Source organism: Zalophus californianus, chromosome 1, assembly GCF_009762305.2.
Source record: "Zalophus californianus isolate mZalCal1 chromosome 1, mZalCal1.pri.v2, whole genome shotgun sequence".
Taxonomy (NCBI): Eukaryota; Metazoa; Chordata; class Mammalia; order Carnivora; family Otariidae; genus Zalophus; species Zalophus californianus.
This window is the reverse complement of record NC_045595.1, coordinates 134001451-134020060: the sequence shown is the minus strand read 5'-3', so window position 1 is coordinate 134020060 and position 18610 is coordinate 134001451. Positions and strand designations below refer to the sequence as shown.

Genomic DNA, 18610 nt, shown 5'->3' with positions numbered 1-18610 from the left:
CACTATTAAAAGATTAAAAGATTTTCCTTCCTGCCTCAGATTTTCTCTATGCAAAGTCCTTTGAAAGTGGGTCCTAAGTCAAAGCCTAACTCCATTTTTACGTCACTGATCTCAGAAGAGGACCAACAAGCATATATCGTATATTCTGTAATCCAAATGGTTGAAGAAAAATACCAGAAGAGGCAGTGCTGGGGAGTTGAGCCCTCTCAACACGGGCATGAGGGTAAACTCTGAGTGGGTCAGTCCCAGGGATTCTAGAAAAGCAGGCCACCCTCTGGAACCAGATGAGCTCCTTGGGACTGAGACATCATTGCTATTCAGCTGGGTTTCACTGGGGGTGCTCTAGATCTTGACTCAGATGGATTAGTTTTTCATCCTTGTCATAACAAATTACCACACCCTTAGTGGCTTAGAGCAGCACAAATGTATTATATTATAGTTCCATAGGTCAGAAGTACAACAGTCTCACTAGGCTAAAATCAAGGTGTCTGCTTTCATTGGGAGGCTCTGGGAGAGAATGTTTCCTTGCCTTGTCCAGCTTACCAAGGCCCCACACATCCCCTGGCTCATGGTTTCTCCTTCCATTGTCAAAGTTCTTCTTGACTCACATCATCCTGACCTTCTCTTCTGCTTCTCTTCCACTTTTGAGGACTCTGTGATTACATTGGACCCACCCATTCATCCACAGTATTGGCCATCTTGAAGTCAGCTGATGAACAATCCTAATTCCATCTGCAACCTTAATTCCCATTTGTCATGTAACCTGAAATATTCTCAAATTCCAGGGGTTAGGATGCGGACCTCTTTGGAAGGCTATTCTGTCTACCATTAGAAGGATGAAGAATTTTGAGGATTACACTTCAGACAGATACTTTTCCTTCTCTCTTTTTCCTTTTCATTTTTACCTGGCTTTAACATACTGTTTGTTCATTGAGGTCTGGCCAATAGAAATGACCTTTCTTTTCTTTCCTGGTCATAAGTCAAGCCATGCAAATTAATTAGGGGCAAAAAAAACCCCCATGATCTTTTTATTTCCCTCCTTCCTGGTATTTCCCTGGCCAGCATCTCAGAAGCAGCCCCACTGGGTCCACAGTGATCCAGGTAGTGATGCTGTTACTGTCCCCTGGGACTCAAGAGTGTTCTCTGCTTACTACTGATGAATGATTCAGGAGGGTATTCATGAACCACAAGGTATGTGTGGGAGGGGATCATCTTCTTGGTAATAATTTTTTCCTTCTTCATTTAAGGAAACTCAAGGGAGCCATTTATTTAATCATTTTGGGACATCTTTCTGCTCTTTTTATGCCTGAACACATGTCAGTGACCCCTATTAGATATACACTTCCCTGAATCAAATGAATGTCCCGGAAACCATTCACAGAGCAGGAAACTCCCAGTTATTATTCTGAGTGTGATTATCAGAGGAGGAGGAAGTTATGAGAAAATAATTAGTAAAATGTGAGTAAATAGCAATCTACTCTAATTTCATTCCAAGCCAGCTTGCATGCAAATAAGGTGAACCAGCTTATAGAATTGTAGATATTCTTTACATCAATGCAAAGAACTTTTTTCTCCCATATGTCCTCAGAATTGCACCTTTGACATAAACTCTATTGTTTTTTTTTTCACTATTTTAACTTGCTTTACATCTAGTACAGTAGCTACTTTACCCTGACAGTTTTGTATAATCCTATTGAATTATGGGAGAGCAGGCAGTGAAATTTTCCCTTTCTGATTCATGAGTAGATCCACGGAAAGAAGAGTTAACTCACACAAGACCACATTGTGCATCAGCTTGGACCACTTCTTGGATTTCTTCACTCCCTATCCAGAGTGCCATTCATTCTCTCAATGCATTCTTCGTCTGATTTTGTTTAGAGTCTACTAACAGTTCAGCTACTCCTAACTCACATCTAATGATTCTAAGATTCTTTGACTCAGCTTTGTAGAATCTTATCACAAGATGCTAAAAATCACATGCTGAGTGTGTGAATGAACCCAGAACTTAACTGTTAGTTTCTCTACTTAACATCCAATATTGGCCTGGTTTTGAAAAGGAAAGACATTGAACCTGAGTGGGTGAATGCATAATTAAAATAACTAGAAAAAAATTCCCTCCTGATATTTACATTTTACTCCTGTTGTGTACGTTCAGTTCTCAATTTAATTCAGTCACAGGAATTTTATATTTTTTTGTTTTAAGAAAGTTTGCTTTATGGATCACTGAGATGTCATTTACTTCCTTCCATTTGCGAAAAAAAAAGGTTCCCCTCTTCTCAATCTAACACATAAAATAGAGATATGTAGGGGCGCCTGCGTGGCTCAGTTGGTTAAGCGTCTGCCTTCGGTTCAGGTCATGATCCCAGGGTCATGGGATCGAGCCCCGCATCAGGCTCCCTGCTCAGCAGGAAGCCTGCTTCTCCCTCTCCCACTCCTCCAGCTTGTGTTCCCTCTCTTGCTGTGTCTGTCTCTGTCAAATGAATAAATAAAATCTTTAAAAAAAAAATAGAGATATGTGTAGGATCCTTTTAAATCCTGGCTGGTCAGGAACCAGTTCCAAAGTTGAATACTAAAGGTTGAATGAAATATTTTTATTTTCTGGGACAAATTTACGTCTTTCAATAAAGGAAGTACTTTTATTGCAAGTTTTGTGGGATAAGGCCAGGTATTTTATTTCTTTTTTTTTTTTATGTTATGTTAATCACCATACATTACATCATTAGTTTTTGTTGTAGTGTTCCATGATTCATTATTTGCATATAACACCCAGTGCTCCATGCAGGTAAATATACCCTCTTTAATACCCATCACCAGGCTAACCCATCCTCCCACCCCCTCCCTTCTAGAACCCTCAGTTTGTTTTTCAGAGTCCATCATCTCTCATGGTTCGTCTCCCGCTCCGAATTCCCCCCCTTCATTCTTCCCCTCCTGCTATCTTCCTTTTTTTTTTTAACATATAATGTATTATTTGTTTCAGAGGTACATATCTGTGATTCAACAGTCTTGCACAATTCACAGCGCTCACCATAGCACATACCCTCTCCAATGTCTATCACCCAGCTACCCCATCCCTCCCACCCCCCACCACTCTAGCAACCCTCAGTTTGTTTCCTGAGATTAAGAATTCCTCATATCAGTGAGGTCATATGATACATGTCTTTCTCTGATTGACTTATTTCACTAAGCATAACACCCTCCAGTTCCAGCCACATCGTTGCAAATGGCAAGATCTCATTCCTTTTGCTGGCTGCATGATATTCCATTGTATATATATATACCACTTCTTCTTTATCCATTCATCTGTCGATGGACATCTTGGCTCTTTCCACACTTTGGCTATTGTGGACATTGCTGCTATAAACATTGGGGTGCACGTACCCCTTCGGATCCCTACATTTGTATCTTTGGGGTAAATACCCAGTAGTGCAATTGCTGGATCATATGGTAGCTCTATTTTCAACTTTTTGAAGAACCTCCATACTGTTTTCCAGAGTGGCTGCACCAGCTTGCATTCCCACCAACAGTGTAGGAGGGTTCCCCTTTCTCCACATCCCTGCCAACATCTGTCATTTCCTGACTTGTTAATTTTAGCCATTCTGACTGGTGTGAGGTGGTATCTCATTGAGGTTTTGATTTGGATTTCCCTGATGCCGAGCGATGTTGAGCACTTTCTCATGTGTCTGTTGGCCATTTGGATGTCTTCTTTGGAAAAATGTCTGTTCATGTCTTCTGCCCATTTCTTGATTGGATCATTTGTTCTTTGGGTGTTGAGTTTAAGAAGTTCTTTATAGATTTTAGATACTAGCCCTTTATCTGATATGTCATTTGCAAATATTTTCTCCCATTCTGTCGGTTGTCTTTTGGTTTTGTTGACTCTTTCTTTTGCTGTGCAAAAGCTTTTTATCTTGATGAGGTCCCAATAGTTCATTTTTGCCCTTGCCTCCCTTGCCTTTGGTGATGTTTCTAGGAAGAAGTTGCTGCGGCAGAGGTCGAAGAGTTTGCTGCCTGTGTTCTCCTTTAGGATTTTGATGGACTCCTCTCTCACATTTAGGTCTTTCAACCATTTTCAGTCTATTTTTGTGTGTGGTATAGGGAAATGGTCCAGTTTCATTCTTCTGCATGTGGCTGTCCAATTTTCCCAACACCATTTATTGAAGAGACTGTCTTCTTTCCACTGGACATTCTTTCCTGCTTTGTCAAAGATTAGTTGACCATAAAGTTGAGGGTCCATTTCTGGACTCTCTATTCTGTTCCATTGATCTATGTGTCTGTTTCTAGGCCAGTACCATACTGTCTTGATGATGACAGCTTTGTAATAGAGCTGGAAGTCCGGAATTGTGATGCCGCTAGCTTTGCTTTTCTTTTTCAACATTCCTCTGGCTATTCGGGGTCTTTTCTGGTTCCATACAAATTTCAGGATTATTTGTTCCATTTCTTTGAAAAAAGTGGATGGTATTTTGATGGGGATTGCATTGAATGTGCAGATTGCTCTAGGTAGCATTGACATCTTCACAATATTTTTTCTGCCAATCCATGAGCATGGAACGTTTTTCCATTTCTTTGTGTCTTCCTCAATTTCTTTCATGAGTATTTTATAGTTTTCTGAGTACAGATCCTTTGCCTCTTTGATTAGATTTATTCCTAGGTATCTTATGGTTTTGGGTGCAATTGTAAATGGGATCGACTCCTTAATTTCTCTTTCTTCTGTCTTGTTGTTGGTGTATAGGAATGCCACTGATTTCTGTGCATTGATTTTATAGCCTGCTACTTGACTGAATTCCTGTATGAGTTCTAGCAGTTTTGGGGTGGAGTCTTTTGGGTTTTCCACATAAAGTATCATATCATCTGCAAAGAGTGAGAGTTTGACTTCTTCTTTCCTGATTCAGATGCCTTTGATTTCTTTCTGTTGTCTGATTGCTGTGGCTAGGACTTCTAATACTATGTTGAATAGCAGTGGTGATAGTGGACATCCCTGCCGCGTTCCTGACCTTAGGGGGAAAGCTCTCAGTTTTTCCCCATTGAGAATGATGTTCGCTGTGGGTTTTTCATAGATGGCTTTTATGATGTTGAGGTATGTACCCTCTATCCCTACACTGTGAAGAGTTTTGATCAAGAAAGGATGCTGTACTTTGTCAAATGCTTTTTCTGCATCTATTGAGAGGATCATATGGTTCTTGTTCTTTCTTTTATTAATGTATTATATCACATTGATTGATTTGCGGATGTTGAACCAACCTTGCAGTCCAGGGATAAATCCCACTTGGTTGTGGTGAATAATCCTTTTAATGTACTGTTGGATCCTATTGGCTAGAATTTTGGTGAGAATTTTTGCATCCATGTTCGTCAAGGATATTGGTCTGTAAATCTCCTTTTTGATGGGGTCTTTGTCTGGTTTTGGGATCAAGGCAATGGTGGCCTTATAAAACGAGTTTGGAAGTTTTCCTTCCATTTGTATTTTTTGGAACAGTTTCAGAAGAATAGGTATTCATTCTTCTTTAAATGTCTGATAGAATTCCCCTGGGAAGCCATCTGGCCCTGGACTTTTGTTTGTTGGGAGATTTTTGATGACTGCTTCAATCTACTTAGTAGTTATAGGTCTGTTCAGGTTTTCTATTTCCTCCTGGTTCAGTTTTGGTAGTTGATACATCTCTAGGAATGCATCCATTTCTTCCAGATTATCTAATTTGCTGGCATATAGTTGCTCATAATATGTTCTTATAGTTGTTTGTATTTCTTTGGTGTTGGTTGTGATCTCTCCTCTTTCATTCAGGATTTTGTTTGTTTGGGTCATTTCTCTTTTCTTTTTGATTAGTCTGGCCAGGGGGTTATCAATCTTGTTAATTCTTTCAAAGAACCAGCTCCTAGTTTCGTTGATCTGTTCTACTCTTCTTTTGGTTTCTAGTTCATTGATTTCTGCTCTGATCTTTATTATTTCTCTTTTCCTGTTGGGTGTAGGCTTTATTTGCTGTTCTTTCTCCAGCTCCTTTAGGTGTAGGGTTAGGTTGTGTATTTGAGACCTTTCTTGTTTCTTGAGAAAGGCTTGTATTGCTATATGCTTTCCTCTTAGGACTGCCTTTGCTGTATCCCAAAGATTTTGAACAGTTGTGTTTTCATTTTCATTGGTTTCCATGAATTTTTTAAATTCTTTAATTTCCTGGTTGACCCATTCATTCTTTAGTAGGATGCTCTTTAGCCTCCATGTATTTGAGTTCTTTCTGACTTTCTTCTTGTGATTGAGTTCTAGTTTCACAGCATTGTGGTCTGAAAATATGCAGGGAATGATCCCAATCTTTTGGTACCGGTTGAGACCTGATTTGTGACCTAGGATGTGATCTATTCTGGAGAATGTTCCATGGGCACTAGAAAAGAATGTGTATTCCGTTGCTTTGGGATGGAATGTTCTGAATATATCTGTGAAGTCCATTTGGTCCAGTGTGTCATTTAAAGTCTTTATTTCCTTGTTGATCTTTTGCTTAGATGATCTGTCCATTTCAGTCAGGGCGATGTTAAAGTCCCCCACTATTATTGTTGTCAATGTGTTTCTTTGCTTTTGTTATTAATTGCCTTATATAATTGGCTGCTCCCATGTTAGGGGCATAGATATTTACAATGGTTAGATCTTCTTGTTGGATAGACCCTTTAAGTAGGATATAGTGTCTTTCCTCATCTCTTATTACAGTCTTTGTTTTAAAATCTAATTTGTCTGATATAAGGATTGCCACCCCAGCTTTCTTTTGGTGTCCATTAGTATGGTAAATGGTTTTCCATCCCTTCACTTTCAATCTGGGGGTGTCTTTGGGTCTAAAATGAGTCTCTTGCAGACAACATATCGATGGGTCTTGTTTTTTATCCAATCTGATAGCTTGTGTCTTTTGATTGGGGCATTTAGCCTATTTACATTTAGGGTGACTATTGAAAGATATGAATTCAGTGCCATTGTATTGCCTGTTAGGTGACTGTTACTGTATATATTCTGTGCTCCTTCTGGTCTATGTTGCTTTTAGGCTCTCTCTTTGCTTAGAGGACCCCTTTCAATATTTCTTGGAGGGCTGATTTCGTGTTTGCAAATTCCTTTAGTTTTTGTTTGTCCTGGAAGCTTTTTATCTCTCCTTCTATTTTCAATGACAGCCTAGCTGGATATAGTATTCTTGGCTGTATATTTTTCTCGTTTAGTGCTCTGAAGATATCTTGCCAGTCCTTTCTGGCCTGCCAGGTCTCTGTGGATAGGTCTGTTGCCAATCTAATATTTTTACCATTGTAGGTTACATATCTCTTCTCCCGAGCTGCTTTCAGGATTTTCTCTTTGTCTCTGAGACTCGTAAGTTTTACTATTAGATGTCGGGGTGTTGACGTATTTTTATTGATTTTGAGAGGGGTTCTCTGTGCCTCCTGGATTTTGATGCCTGTTTCCTTCCCCAAATTAGGGAAGTTCTCTGCTATAATTTGCTCCAATATACTTCTGCCCCTCTCTCTCTTTCTTCTTCTTCTGGGATCCCAATTATTCTCATGTTGTTTTGTCTTATCATATCGCTTATCTCTCGAATTCTGTCCTCGTGATCCTGTAGCTGTTTCTCTCTCTTTTTCTCAGCTTCTTTATTTTCTATCATTTGGTCTTCTATATCACTAATTCTCTCTTCTGCCTCATTTATCCTAGCAGTTAGAGCCTCCATTTTTTATTGTACCTCATCAATAGCCTTTTTGATTTCAACTTGGTTAGATTTTAGTTCTTTTATTTCTCCAGAAAGGGTTTCTCTAATAAGTTCCATGCTTTTATCAAGCCCAGCTAGTATCTTTAAAATCATCATTCTGAACTCTAGGTCCAACATCTTACTAATGTCAGTATTGGTTAGGTTCCTGGCAGTCAGTACTGCCTCTTGTTCTTTTTGTTGGGGTGATTTTTTCCATCTTGTCATTTTGTCCAGAGGAGAATAGATGAATGCGAGAACAAAATGCTAACAGGGTAACAATGTCCCCAGAAAATATACACTAAACAAATCAGAAAAGACCTGAAACCAGGGGAAAAGAAAAGGAAAGAAAGGAAAAAGAAAAAGAAAAAGATAAAAACAAACAAAAACAAAACAAAACAAAACAAAAAACAGAATATGATCAAATATGATCAGTCTGGTGCATAGATCAGTCCCACACATTAGGTTTTGGGCATATTTTGGTCTGTTAGAAGAAAGTGCCTCCCAAAATTTTAAAGAAAGAAAAACATATATGTACAAAAATAAGGGTTAATACGATGAAGGGATGGAATATGACTATTGGGATGGAATATGACTAAAGATGAAAATTATAAAAGATTTTATAAAAGGAATTGATAAGATAAGATGTTGTTTGAAAAAAGAAAGAAGAGGATTTAAAAAAAAAAAAAGGGAGAGAATGTGATCAGGCTGGAGACTAGAGCAAATCCATACAGTAGAGATTTAGGGTATATTTTGATCTGTTAGAAGAAACTGTATCTCAAAATTTTAAAGAGAGAACAACTTTTATATATATATATATACACACACACACACACACATATATATATATATATATACCAAAAATAAGGGTAACTACTATGAAGGGATAGAATATGACTCTAAAAATGAAAAATAAAAAATATTTTTTTAAAAAAGGGATTGATAAGATGTTGGTTGAAAAAGGGAAAAAGAAAAATTAAAAAAAAAGAGTTAAAAAAATTAACTTTGAAAGACTAAAGAATCATGGGGGAAAAGCCATGAATTCTATGTGCAGTATTCTCCTAGCGCTGGCGTTCTGCCGTTCTCATTGATCTGTAAACTTGGTCTCAGCTGGCGGTTCTTGCTGATCTTCTGGGGGAGGGGCCTGTTGCCGTGGTTCCCAAATGTCTTTGCCAGAGGCGGAATTGCCCCGCCCTTGCCTGGTCCTGGCTGAGTAACCTGCTCGGGTTTGCTCTCTGGAGCTTTTGTTCCCTGCAAGCTCTCCGTACAGCTCTGGAGGAGGAGAGTGAAAATGGCGGCCTCCCAGTCTCTGCCTGGAGGAGCAGAGAACTGGGGCCCGCTCCTCAGTGCGCCCCCAGAGAAAAGCAGTCAGTCACTCCCATCTCACCGGTCTTCCACCTCCCAGGTCTCCGGCTGCACTCCGCGCTCACCCGGCCTGTGACCTAGCATTTCTGTCTCTGGCACCCGACTCAGTGTGGAGTCTCCAAACCCAGCAGATCCCTGCGGTGCGCTCCCGTGCCGCTCCTCCTGGGGGAAGAAGGGGAGTCTCCCTGGCTCTGTCGCTTGTTGGGTCCCTGCTGGAGGAGCAGTGGCCCGACTGTGCCGCGGATCACAGTTTATGGCAACCCTGAGGTGAGAGCCCGCGCCTTGGCTCTGTCTCTGCAGCCGGCTTCCCTGCTCCAATACCTGGGAGCTCTGCCACACTCAGGCACCCCTGGTTTTTCTGTGACCCCAAGGGTTCCAAGACCATGCTGTCTCACGAGGGTTCCACCCCCCACTTAGCCACTGGAGTGACGTCCCTCAGCGGAGCTGACTTCTAAAAGTTTCAATTTTGTGTCTGCGGCTCTATCACTTGCCAGAAGCAGCGGACAGAGGCCCCCCTCCCCTGCCATCTATCCTCCCAAATAGCGCCTCGGATTCACTTCTCCGCACATTCTACCTTCCAGAAGGTGGTCGCTTTTCTGTTCAGAGAGTTGTTGCTATTCTTTTCTTCGATCTCCTGTTGAGTTCATAGGTGTTCAGAATGGTTTGATCCCTATCCAGCTGAATTCCTGGGACCAGACGAAATCCAGGTCTCCTACACATCTGCCATCCAGGTATTTTATTTCTGATTCAGTCTCCACTTCCTGAGCAGAATGTTGGCTGCGGAGATAAAACGGAGTAAATATAACGACTCCGTGGGATTGCCCTTGCGTCATCCCATGCTCAAGACACCTATGTCAAGAGTGGTTATGAGGAGTAAATGAGAATTAAGTCATAATAAATGCACCTTGCACCGTGCCTGGCACTTGGGAGATGCTGAATAAAGGGCCCTCAGAGCTGACTTATTTGGATACTTGATCAGATTGGAAAGGAAGGAACCCTTTTGCTTCTAGTGATTATAATTATGAGTTCCTCTGTCATACAGTTTCTGCTTTTTGTTTCTGGACTGGCTTTGTGCTGATTCCTTTATCCAGATGTTCCCTCCTTCTTTGTGCAAGAAGTATATAGCTCGGCCACATTGCTGTCACTGCCAGGAATGAAAAGCTAGTTTATTTTGCCATTATTTCCCATATGGAAGAGGCCATCTGACTTTTCACTTGCTTATTTGTTTGGGGTAACCAATACCAAATGGCGTTGTATCTCTGAGTTCATATCCATTAGATTCAACACACACAAGCGATGGCCATCACTAGTGGAAAAACTGTGGATATATTCATTTCCTAGAGCTGCCATTACAAAGCTCCACAGTTCTGGAGGCTAGAAGTCCAAAATCAAGGTGTTATCAGGCCTTTGCATCCTCTGAAGGCTCCAGGAAAGTATCCTTCCTTGCTTCTTGCCTGGCTTCTAGTCGTTGCCCACAGTGCTTGGCGTTCCTTGGCTTATAGCTACATGACTCCAACTTCTGCCTGTCTTCATGACTGGCTTCTCTATGTATGTGTCTGTGTCTCTGTTTTCTCTTCTCATGAGGACACCAGTCATGGATTCGGACCCACCCTAATCCAGTAGGACTTCATTTTAGCTCATTACATCTGCAAAGACCTTATTTCCAGATAAGATCACATTCTGAGGTCCCAGGTGGACATGAGTTTTTTGGGAGACACTGTTCAACCTAGTACTGGGGCATTACTGAATTAGTTTCCTCACGGTGCTGAGCATTTAGACTCATGTCCTCCCAGGCACTCATGCCAGTAAATGAATAAATACTACGTGTCTAGGGGACATATATCTGCAAGAGTCATGTACATGGTCTCTGGCCTTGGGACCAACTGCAGTCTTATTGGAAAGAAAGGATACCTATGGTTGAAAAGATGACCAAAGGTATCTTTGGTCGTGCTCAGAGGAACTCCCCCTGCCCTTTCCCTTGGGAGGTGGGGTTGCCTCCAGGCAGGCATGCATCCTGGCTGCTGTATGCATGCACCTACCCTTCATCAGCACTGCATAGAGCACACACCCTCAGCCACTGCAAGGTGGGCCTTGAGTCTTGAGATGTCCAATCCCATCACATGCAACCCTTCTGTTGCAGCTGGACTCAAAAGACCCAGCAATTCCTTCCAGTGACCTTCAGAAATGATAGGCTTACTGGAATAGGTGACCATAGAGCCTTGGGAAGAGACAGCAAAATGACAGATCCAGGCTCATGGAGGTGGGAATGGGACAATTCTAGGACCCATAGGAGTTCTGGGGCCTTGGCTTGGGAGAAAGTGGGGGTTCTTACCTGTGTGTTCTGCCTGTATGTGCCAGGTACATCCACACACCTGCTATCTTCTCTTACCACCTGCTGTCTCGTTCTTTCCCTCCATTGGTGTCTTTCCCTCTTCCTCATAGTTTCTGCTTTTCTGGTGACTCACTTTCTTTATTGCTTGGCTACCTTATTGTTTATTCCACCTCCTGCCCTCTTATAAAGCATCTCACAGCTACAGCTCCTGCTGCCTGCAGCCGCAGTTCAGACAGGGATCAGATTGGCCTCTATGGTGAGAGACTGGCCCCTCTCTGGATTCGTATCCATTGGCCAATTGCCTACTGAGGTGCAAACAGCTATGGCTGTTGGAGGGATGAGGAGGAGAGAGCCGAGGGGTGAAAGGCAACATCACTGCCTAAGGTTGCCTCTTCAGCAGGGCTATAGACAGGGCAGTTTCCTCTGTAGCCTCGGCAGACACCTTAACTAACCTCACCCAGCCCTCTACGGGTCATTAGAGAGTGCACACTGGGACTTGTTCCCCACTCCCCCATCATTCTGGCTTCTTTTATTTATTTTTATTTTTAGAAAACCTTTATTAATAAAATGTAATGATATGCCTATATTTTGTCTCCACTAATTTTATTTTTAATTCTATTTATTTATTTAGGCAGTCCCCTATTTTTTAAATTTAAATTCAATTAATTAACATAAAATGTATTTTTAGTTTCAGAGGTAGAGTTCAGTGATTCATCAGTCTTATATAACACCCAGTGCTCATTACATCACATGCCCTCCTAAATGTCCATCACCCAGTTACTACATCCCCCCACACTCCTCCCCTCCAGCAATCCTCAGTTTGTTTCCTATGGTTAAGAGTCTTTTGTGGTTTGTCTCCCTCTCTGCTTTCATCTTGTTTTATTTTTCCCTCCCTTCCCCTATGATCCTCTGTTTTGTTTCTTAACTTTCACATATGAGTGAGATCATATGATAATTGTCTTTCTCTGACTGACTTATTTCACTTAGCATAATACCCTCTAGTTCCACCCACATCATTGCAAATAGCAAGATTTCTTTTTTTTCTTTTTTTGATGGATGAGTAATATTCCATTGTGTATATATATATATGTATATATATATATATACATATATATATACCACATCTTCTTTATCCATTCATCTGTCGATGGACATCTGGGCTTTTTCCGTAGTTTGGCTATTGTGGACATTGCTGCTATAAACATTGGGGTGCAGGTGCCCTTCAGGTGACTACATTTATATCTTTGGGGTAAATACCTAGTAGTGCAATTGCTAGGTCATAGGGTAGCTCTATTTTCAACTTCTTGAGGACCCTCCATACTATTTTCCAGAGTGGCTGTACCAGCTCGCATTCCCACCAACAGTGTAGGAGGGTTCCCCTTTCTCCGTATCCTCGCCAACATCTGTCATTTCCTGACTTGTTAATTTTAGCCATTCTGACTAATGTGAGGTGGTATCTCATTGTTGTTTTGATTTGTATTTTCCTGATGAGAAGTGATGTTGAACATTTTTTCATGTGTCTGTAGGCCATTTGTATGTCTTCTTTGGAGAAATGTCTGTTCATGTCTTCTGCCTGTTTCTTGACTGGATTCTTTGTTCTTTGGGTGTGGAGTTTGATAAGTTCTTTATAGATTTTGGATACTAGCCCTTTATCTGATGCGTCATTTGCAAATATCTTCTCCCTTCTGTAGGTTGTCTTTTGGTTTTCTCGACTATTTCCTTTGCTGTGCAAAAGTTTTTTAACTTGATGGAGTCCCAATAGTTTATTTTTGCCTTTGTTTCCCTTGGCTTTGGAGATGTATCTTGCAAGAAGTCACAGAGTTTGCTGCCTGTGTTCTCCTCAAGGATTTTGATGGATTACTGTCTCACATTTACGTCTTTCATCCATTTTGAGTCTATTTTTTGTATGGTGTAAGGAAATGGTCCAGTTTCATTCTTCTGCAAGTGGCTGTCCAATTTTCCCAACACCATTTGTTGAAGAGTCTGTCTTTTTCCCATTGGATATTCTTTCCTGCCTTGTCAAAGATTAGTTGACCACAGAGGTGAAGGTCCATTTCTGGGTTCTCTATTCTGGCTTCTTTTAGAATTGCTTTTAACAGCTGTGCTTTGAAGTGATGCCTCCACATTCACCAAATGTGTTGTCAGGAACAGCTTTACCTAAAATCCATTTGTTTAGCTATTCTTGGATGTGGCTAAGGACAGGCTCAGTATTTGACTCAGTGACTCTTTATGAGGACAAGGACCCATGGGAGAAATTTCTCTCATGTCCTATTAATAAGAATTGCTGTACATTTTCTGAACAACTGGTTTAGGTATGTCTTTGAACATAATGTATCATACGACTCCCTGTGTTTCCCTCTGTAGTGCCCACTAGAAGGTCCTAACGTACTCTGCAGTAGGTTTACATAGCTTTATTATATGGGTTTTATGTACAACCTCTTCATCTTATTTTTTTTAATCTTTTTTCACCCTAAGTACATTGGTTATTTTCTGTTTGCCTATAATGTATATATTTTTATAAGAGAGATCAAATTTTTGAAATGAGGTGGAGTATAAGTACATTTTAAAATAAAAACTATGCAGTTGGTGAAGCTTTGGACTCTCAGTTTTGGCTCAGGTCATGATCTAAGTGTCGTGGGATCAAGCCCCACATTGTGCTCTGTGCTCAGAGCAGAGTCTGCTTGAAATTCTCTCTCCCTCTGTCCCTCCCATTCATTCTCTCTCTCTCTCAAATAAATAAATCTTTAAAAGATAAAATAGAAACTACTGATTGTAGTTTATGTAGTTTATGTAGTAAATAGAAACTACTGAATGTAGTTGCAAACATTAAGCAACAACTTTTGCCAGTCGCCTTGATGAAAACAAATTTCCTGCATTATTTATGTCTATATAGTAGAAATGGAATGGGTTTAAAAGGGAATGCAATCACTGAGAGCTGGAGTAGCTCCTGGAAGGATGTGGATAAAGTGAAGAACTTCTCAAGGGTCCTCATGAACCCATCACCCATCTGTCTCAGAGCATGGTCAAGCTGAGCCTGTGCAACTAAAGCAGGAGTATCATGCTTTTCGGAGAGCAGTCTTTATGGCTGGGGGCTCTTTATTCCTCACTGAGAGGGTCATTCACCAGTTTACACATATAAATTTTACAAGGCATAAAGAGAAAAACAGCACAGAAAATATGCCACAAGCACCATAGAAATGAGTAGAGTTTATGCTCTTGAAATTTTTATTTTAGAATTTCAGAAGTACAATGAATTATTTTTTAACAATCTTCTGTTCGATATAAGCAATAAGTTATTAAAATGCCCAGTTATAAATAATGTATATATTTCTAGTATTAACTCAGAAATTGTAGGGATTTATTTCAGCTAGACATAACTCAGAGAAATTTCTCTGTCCTGGTCCTGTTCAAATAAATTTCTCCTTTTGGTCTTTTCCTTTAGGGAAATAAATTCTTGATTATCTGCTTCAAGTGATCTAATTTTTAAAAAATACCAGATAAAATACAACGTTCTTAGCTCATCTCACCCCATTACCCTTTGGAGAGAGCTCAGAGAAGGCAGGGTCACTCATTTGGACTTTTAACCAGACATGAGAAAGATGGGTTTGCTCGTGGAGGGATAGGCATAAAATGTGCCCTGAAGCCAAGTAGACTTTCTGAAAAATTTTGTCATTTGGGATTATCTTTACCCTGTCCACTTACTCTGAGAAATGCAAAGTTGAATGTCATTGTTATTTTCATTACAACATTATGAAGATTAGGTTATATGAAGCTTTTTTGCTTGCAGAACAAATCTCATGTTCTCATGAGAACCGAAGCAGATGTTGGGATGCAGAAGGAGCTCACGGATGATTATGGAATTAGGTCCATAATGCAGCAAAAATTCTGTCTCTCCTGAACATACCTAAATGTTAATTTTTTGCCCTTCTAGACTGTCATGTATCAAAAACCAAGAAGAGGAAATAGAATTCTGCTAGCTAAAATTAATTACAAAGACAAAAATATCAGAGTACCAGTATCTTTAGTTCAAGTATTTCTAACATGCTTTGTGTTTATTACCTTGCGCAGACCTATATAACTGAATGGTTTCATGCTCAGTGAAGCTCACAAAATTATAGTTTTGATTTAGTGACAGATGAGCCTGTTTGGCACTTTTTAAATCGTCAACTTCAAATAAGTATACTTTGTAATTTGAAAACAGACCCTTAAGAGTTCTTTCCCTGTCAAGTAATGTAACAGCTTCTTTTTATGTATGTCTATCTTCCCCAAAGGACGATATCAGGAAACTGGGCAAGCTGTTGATGCATGGCTCTTTCAACGTCTGGACAGTTCACAAGGATCGTTATAAAATGAAGGATTTTATCCGATTTAAGCCCAGCCAGAGGCAAATCTATCTATTTGAAAGGGGAATCGTGTTCTGTAAGATTCGAATGGAACCCAGTGACCAGGGCCTCGCTCCTCATTACAGATTTAAGAAATCTATGAAGGTAAAGATTCCTGTTGCACTTGAGAAGCAGCATGGCCCTAGGGAGAGAAAAATCATTATCCTTATTTTACAGAGAAGGAAACTGAAGCTTAGAGAGGAGAGGTTAACTTGCCAAATGCCACACAGCAGAACTAGACTCTGTACCCAGGCCTTTCTAACTCCAAAGTCAGCTTGTAATCAGTCACTGGACCAGGCCTGGGCCGGCATAGAGGTGCCTTTGTGCTAGGTAGAGAACAGGGACCATATGGCAGCTGTCCTGACAAATGAATTAGGAAAGTACCCTGCAGGCAGAGGGGTGAAAGATTTGGTGATTAGCGCATGGGCTGGATTTCATCTCCTACTTGTCCTTCTCAACCACACATCTTTGCATACTAGCGTTGGCAAAGACTCTGGAGGTCTAGAAACCCATGTCCACACCAAACATCATCTCTAGTCTGTGTAGGAATTATTTCATAGGTGGTGATAAGACCACCCCCACACCACCACACACACATACTGCACACACATTTGTGCTCTTGTGATTAAAGTTGTTAATTATTTATGGTAGCTTTTGTTATTTATGTTTCTTAATGGATACTAATTCAGTTACTATTATGTACAGATTTGTGAAATAGTTAGGTGTTAAAGGGGAGATGATCTCTTTGTTTAAAGGTTGAGGGCTCCAGCCCTACATATGGAAAATGCAGTCTGTGTTGTCCCCTGAAAGAGAAAGGACAGATGACACTGTGCCACACTGTGCTTGTACTTTGTGCTCCCTGGGACCATTAACAGAGGACAACAAAATACACGGAAAGAAGATGGAAGAAAAGACTTATCAAGGGTAGAAAGAACCAGAGTGGCTGACAGGGACAATTTTAAAATCAGAAAATGGTAGTACAGCAATTTTTCTTCTTTCTTTACAATAGTTGATGACACTTTCAATTCGCCATCTTGGAAGGGGGAGCAGCCGAAAGTTTGAAATTGCCAACCTAAATGGACTTGAGAAATACATCCTGCAGGTAAAGCTCACGTCTTCCCCATGGGTGTCTGCTACTCTTTCCTGTGTTCCCATGACTTGGCAAGTGTTTTCCATCTCATTATTCTAGAGGTCACCCAGAGAATAAAAACCCTGTCCAGTTAATGCTCCAGGTGCTCTGATGCTCATAGTATCTTCTTATCTGCAACTTGCAGGCAGCTTCAAAAGAAATCAGAGATTGTTGGTTTTCAGAAATAAATAAATTACTGCTGGAACAACAAAACAATATCAAAGGTAAGGTTACTTGCTAACTTTAGTCCGGAGAGTTATACTGATTCCAAATTTGTGGTGGGTATGCACATTGGGGATATTGTTAAAGGAAATGGTTTGCCAGGAAAATAATCGTGGACCCCATTTTCATGGTACCTGGAAGCACCTGTGCTTGCTTTAAGTTGTGTTGGGGTTTTTTTGTGGTTGTGTGTGGATGTGTCCCTTTCAAATGTTTTCCCCCACATACCTAAATGCCAAGATCAACTTTCTGAACCCCAAATCCCACCCCAAAAGCCACCCAAGATTATGTTAGTGGGGATTGAAGTGGCCAATACTACTTTAAGAAGCTGTACGGCTTTTTTCAAAGCTGAGATATAGTTAACGTGCCATAAAATGCACTCTCTTAAAGTGTGCAATTCCGTGGGTGTTCGTCTAGTTACAAGGTTGTGCAGCCATCACCAGAACATTTTCATCACCCTCCCCAACAAAAAAATCCAGTACCCATTAGCAGTCATTCCCCATCTTCTCCCTCCTCCCCTCTGCCCCTGGCAACCACTAATCTACCTTCTATCTGTATGGATTTTCTTATTCTGGACATTTTACAAAAATGGAATCATATAAAATATGGCACTTTCTGTCTAGTTTCTTTCACTCGGCATAATTTTTTCAGTGTTCATCCATGTTGTGGCATGTCTCAGTACTTCATTCCTTTCCATGGCCAAAATATAGTGCATTGTATGGATATAGCATATTTGTTTATCCATTCATAAGTTGTTGGAGATTTGGGTGGTTTCCATTTTGAGGGTATTGTGAATAATGCTACTATGGGAACTTGTGTACAAGTTTTTGTGTGAACCTCTGAAAAAATATGTATGTATATAAATAATTGCTGGGCCAAATGGTAAACCTATGTTAATTTTCTGAGGAACTTCCCAATTATTTTCTAAAGTACGAGCACCATTTCTTGTTCGCACTGGCAGTGTATAAGTATCCCATCTTCTCCCCTCCCTGACACTTGTGATTGGTGTCTCCTCCTCTTCCTCCTCCTCCTCCTTCTTCTTCTTCTTCCCACCCCAGTAGGTGTGAAATGGTAGCTCGTTGTGCTTTTGATTTGCATTTCCCTAATGCTAGTGATATTGAGCATCTTTTCATGTGCTTATTGGCCATTTGTGTATTTCCTTTGAAGAGATGTCTATACAACTTCTTTACTCATTTTTTAATTAGGTTATTTGCCTTCTTATGGTTGTAAAAATTATTTATATATTCTGGGTACTAGATTCTTATAAAATATATGATTTACAAGTATTTTTTCCCATTCTGTGGACTGTCTTTTCATTTTCTTGATGATGTCTTTTGAAGCACAAAAGTTTTTAATTTTGATGAAGTCTAATTTATCTATTTTTTCTTTAGTTGCTTGTGTTTTGGTGTCATATCTAAGAAACCATTGCCTAATCCAAGATTTACACCTGTGCTCCCTTCTAAAAATTTAGTTTTAACTCTTTGATCCATTTTGAGTT

At 40.3% G+C, this 18610-nt stretch overlaps 1 protein-coding gene across 1 annotated transcript in view; it reads left to right on the top strand.

The window, feature by feature from the left end:
- MCF2L2 (MCF.2 cell line derived transforming sequence-like 2) overlaps positions 1-18610 on the top strand; it is a 257309-nt gene that overhangs the window by 199970 nt on the left and 38729 nt on the right. Inside the window, 3 exon segments of the mRNA XM_027583512.2 lie at positions 15654-15869; positions 16774-16866; positions 17039-17117. Of these exon segments, the coding sequence (XP_027439313.2) occupies positions 15654-15869; positions 16774-16866; positions 17039-17117 (388 nt within the window).